Source organism: Oncorhynchus kisutch, unplaced genomic scaffold (genome assembly GCF_002021735.2).
Source record: "Oncorhynchus kisutch isolate 150728-3 unplaced genomic scaffold, Okis_V2 scaffold3906, whole genome shotgun sequence".
Taxonomy (NCBI): Eukaryota; Metazoa; Chordata; class Actinopteri; order Salmoniformes; family Salmonidae; genus Oncorhynchus; species Oncorhynchus kisutch.
In genome coordinates this window covers 264218-269173 of record NW_022265851.1, presented here as the reverse complement: position 1 = coordinate 269173, position 4956 = coordinate 264218, and the positions used below count along the sequence as shown (strand labels likewise).

Genomic DNA, 4956 nt, shown 5'->3' with positions numbered 1-4956 from the left:
ATGGTTAACTTACTGTAACTTCCTGGTGGTTATGCAAATGAAAAGAACACCTGACCTACTGGAAATATTGTTTTCTTTCCTTCCACTCTGTGTGTGTCAGGTGCGTGGGTATATAGGCGTTCTCCCAAAAATGGCACCCTATTTCCTGTGTAGTGCACTACTTTTAACCAGGTCCAATAGGGATCGGGCCAGAAGTAGTGCACCATTTGGGAAGGTTTCATACAGTACGCGTGTAATATAGTCATTGCATATTTGTATTTCCAGTTTCACTTGTTTCACTCCAAGTTATTATATTTGTATTTGATAACCTTTTTAGATTCTACAACTACGTATAACTATATAACTAGATAACTATATATAACTAGATAACTATATATAACTATCTAACTATGTATAATTAAATAACTAAAAACAACTATAACTACATAACTATATAACTATGTATAACTAGATACAGTTGAAGTTTACATATACCTTAGCCAAATACATTTAAACATCAGTTTTTCATAATTCCTAACATTTAATCATAGTAACAAATCCCTGTCTTATGTCAGTTAGGATCACCACTTTATTTAAGAATGTGAAATGTCAGAATAATAGTAGAGAGAATGATTAATTTCAGCTTTACTTTTGTACCTGTTTCCTCCAGCATCTTCACAAGGTCCTTTGCTCTTGTTCTGGGATTGATTTTCACTTTTCGTACCAAAGTGCGTTAATCTCTAGGGGACAGAACGCGTCTCCGTCCTGAGCGGTATGATGGCTGTGTGGTCCCACGGTGTTTATACTTAAGTACTATTGTTTGTACAGATGAACGTGGTACATTCAGGCGTTTGGAAATTGCTCCCAAGGATGAACCAGACTTGTGGAGGTTTACAATTGTTTTCTGAGGTCTTGACTAATTTCTTTAGATTTTTCCATGATGTCAAGCAAAGAGGCACTGAGTTTGAAGGTAGGCCTTGAAATACATCCACATGTACACCTCCAATTGACTCAAATGATGTCAATTAACCCTCCTGTTGTCTCGGCGGGTCAGAGTGACCCCGGGCAGGGTTACGAGTTGATCCCCCGTGTCTGTGTGGGTCAGAGTGACCCCGGGCAGGGTTACGAGTTGATCACCCGTGTCTGTGTGGGTCAGAGAGACCCTGGCAGCCTTAGCAAGGTGTATGTTGTAACCCTCCTACCCCTGTCTGGTCCGGGTCATAGTGACCCAACACTACCACCTGGTGGATACTAGTCAAACAGCAAGGTGTATGTTGTAACCCTCCCCCCCTGTGTGGGCGGGATCATAGTGACGTCAGAGTGACCCCGGGCAAAGTTACGAGTTGATTCCCCGTGTCTGTGTGGGTCAGTGTGACCCTGGCAGCCTTATCAAGGTGAATGTCGTAACCCTCCTACCACTGTCTGGTCTGGGTCATAGTGACCCAACACTACCATCTGGTGGACACTAGTCAAAGGTCCTGCCCCAGAATTGACACCCGCCACATTCCGGGCAAGGGCCCTGTGTGCGAAACGTGTGCTGCCCACGAAACGTGTGCTGCCCCGTGTGAGTTTGGGTATTGATTCTAAAAACGCCCCCCTGCTACACTGTCTTCCTTTGGTTGTGGAAATTGTGCCTTTTGGGTATGGTTGTTGTTACAATACCCTACCCCTGTCTGGTCCGGGTCATAGTGACCCCGGCCAGCGTTACGAGTTGATTCCCCCCCCTGTCTGTGTGGGTCAGAGTGACCCCGGCAGCCTTATCAAGGTGTATGTCGTAAGCCTCCTACCCCTGTCTGGGCCGGGTCATAGTGACCCCGGCCAGCGTTACGAGTTGATTCCCCCCCCTGTCTGTGTGGGTCAGAGTGACCCCGGCAGCGTTAGCAAGGTTTATGTTGTAACCCTCCTACCACTGTCTGGTCTGGGTCAGAGTAACCCTGGCCCTGTGTTACAAGTTGTTCCCCTGTGTCTGGGCCGGGTCAGAGTGACCCTGGCACCACTTGTCCACAAGAACTCAGTGCAAGACCTCGTTGCAATCACACGGGGAGGCCTGCCAAGCGTACCGGACGGGCCGAAGGGTCCGAAGGAGCAGACAGGGCCGACCGCTCGCGTGCCTCGTCCGTTCGCGTGCCTCGTCCTATTCACGTGGCCACTGTAAGGCCGCCGTAGAGAGGCTACTAATATTGTCAGGAAGAAGAAGAAGGAAGAAGAAGGAAGAAGAAGAAGACGAGGACAACGACGAGGAGGAATACGACCCCGCCGAGCGTGAGCCCTCCGCCTACGACTGTAAGCCGGCCGTACAGAGGCTACTAATATTGTCAGGAAGAAGAAGGAGAAGAAGAAGGAAGAAGAAGAAGAAGCAGAAGAAGATGAGGACTATGATGAGGACGATGATGAGGAGGAATACGACCCCGCCGAGCGCGAGCCCTCCGCCTACGACGCCTCGCAGTCCTTGTTTGAGCGCGGCTCAGGTCCTGGAACAGATATCCTCCAGTGTCGACCAAGAAGACGAGGAAGACTACATGGAATCCGAAGAGGAGGACGTTTCGGAAGATGAAGACGGTGAGGAATACAACCCCGAGCGTGATGCGGACGACGACGACGACGACGACGACGACGACGACGACTCGGCCTCACGGTCGTGCTCCTCTTCGGAGGAAGAGCGAGAGGGAGAGCGAGAGGGAGACACGGCCGCTGCCCGAGAGCGAGACACAGCCAGAGAGCCAGAGCGAGACAGAGAGGACGCGGCGGCAGCCGCCCGAGCCCAAAGGGAGACGTTGCTGTCAAAGAACGGCAAAATCAAATGGTCCTCCGTGGCCTATCGCGGCCCGGACCGGCCCCGCGCCATCCGCCGCCCCGGCTCCATCGTGACGCCGGGCCCCACGGCCTACGCCGCGTCGCGAGCGCTCGACATCGAGTCCGCCTTCCGGCTGTTTGTCACACCGGCGATAGAAAGGATCATTGTGGACATGACAAATCTGCAGGGGGTGAGAAAATACGGCGACGGCTGGCGACCCATGGACTCCACCGACCTGCGCGCCTACGTAGGGCTGCTGATCCTAGCCGGCGTCTACAGGTCCCGAGGCGAGGCCGCGGCCAGCCTGTGGGACGCCGAGAGCGGCAGGACCGTGTTCCGCGCCACCATGCCGCTCAAGGTGTTTCACAAGTACTCGAGGCTGCTGCGATTCGACGACCGCCAGTCGAGACCCGCCAGACTCGCCACCGACAGACTGGCGGCCATAAGAGAGGTATGGGACCTGTGGGAGGAGCGGCTGCCGGCCCTCTACAACCCGGGGCCCGACCTGACGGTGGACGAACAACTGGTCCCGTTCAGAGGTACCGTCTATGTATCTGTGTATGTGCGTGTAGCATAGAGAGGTAGCACTAGTAGCGTGGGCAGTAGTAGCAATTTGGCAGTAGTAGCAATCCGCAGTAGTAGCAATGGGCAGTAGTAAGCGGCGGCGGCGGCGGCGGCGGCGGCGGCTCCGTGCTTCTACACCTACATCGCTTGCTGTTTGGGGTTTTAGGCTGGGTTTCTGTACAGCACTTTTGAGATATCAGCTGATGTACGAAGGGCTATATAAATACATTTGATTTGATTTGATTTGTGTAACATAAACGCAGTGTCCCCGCTTTAACGATGACGCTGCTAATCTCCTCTCCCCTCCCTTCTCACCACCGAAAGGACGCTGTCCTTTCCGGCAGTACATTCCCAGCAAGCCGGCCAAATACGGCATCAAGTCGTGGGTGGCCTGCGACGCCAAGTCCAGCTACGCTTGGAAGATGCAAGTCTACACCGGCAAGGCGGCCGGCGGAGGCCCCGAGAAGAACCAGGGCGCCCGCGTCGTCCTCGATCTGACCGAGGGACTGCCGGCCGGTCACAACGTCACGTGTGACAATTTCTTCACCTCCTACGAACTGGGCCAGCGGCTCCTCGAGAGGAACCTCACCATGGTGGGCACGGTGAGAAAGAACAAGGCCGAGCTCCCGCCCGCGCTGCTCCAGTCAAAGGGCAGACAGGTCCTGTCCTCCAGGTTCGCCTTCACGCCCACCGCCACTCTAGTGTCCTACCTGGCAAAGAGAAATAAGAACGTGCTACTTCTGAGCACGCTGCACGCGGAGCCCGACGTTAGCGATCGCCGCGACCGGAAGCCGGCCCTCATCCTAGACTACAACTGCAACAAGGGCGGCGTGGACAACCTAGACAAGGTGGTCGGGACCTACAGCTGCAGACGGATGACCGCCCGCTGGCCCCTGGTCATCTTCCACAACATCCTCGACGTGTCCTCCTACAACGCCTTTGTCATATGGCGAGAGATCAAGCCCGACTGGATGCCTGGGAAGCGGAACAAGAGGAGGGTGTTCCTGGAGCAGCTCGGAAAGGCACTCGTGAAGCCCTTGATACAAAGAAGGCAGCGGCTCCCCCGCACCCAAGCCGCGTCCGCACTTGTCAAAGTCCTACAGAGTGCCACCGCCGAGGCTCGTCCGCCAGCCCGGGAGCAAGCCGCTGGCCCGGCCGCCGCCGCCCCAGCCGCCCCGCCGGTGGCGAGTAAGAGGAAGAGGTGTCAGCTCTGCCCACCCAAGAAGGACGCCAAGACCTACACCGCGTGCTGCAGGTGTAACAAATACATCTGCAAAGGCTGTTCACACGCATACTGTCAAACTTGTGCCCACTGGGCCTTTAGCCAAGACGGGACAGGGTGACCCGGGGGGGACACTGTGTGCTAGGCATAATAGGAGGACAACGGGAGGGTTAATCAGATGCTTCTAAAGCCATGACATCATTTTCTGGAATTGTCCAAGCTGTTTAAAGGCACAGTCAACTTAGTGTATGTAAACTTCTGACCCAATGGAATTGTGATACAGTGAATTATAAGTGAAATAATCTGTCTGTAAACAATTGTTGGAATAATGACTTGTGTCATGCACAAAGTAGATGTCCTAACCGACTTGCCAAAACTATAGTTTGTTAACAAGAAA

General features: G+C 53.6%; 1 protein-coding gene across 1 annotated transcript; it reads left to right on the top strand.

The window, feature by feature from the left end:
* Nucleotides 1–2366: 2366 nt before the first annotated feature.
* LOC116372087 (piggyBac transposable element-derived protein 4-like) lies at nt 2367–4680 on the top strand. The gene is made up of 2 exons (XM_031821177.1): nt 2367–3312; nt 3662–4680. Exons 1-2 carry the CDS (start codon nt 2367–2369, stop codon nt 4678–4680), a joined length of 1965 nt encoding a protein of 654 aa, XP_031677037.1.
* The last annotated feature ends 276 nt before the right edge of the window (nt 4681–4956 follow it).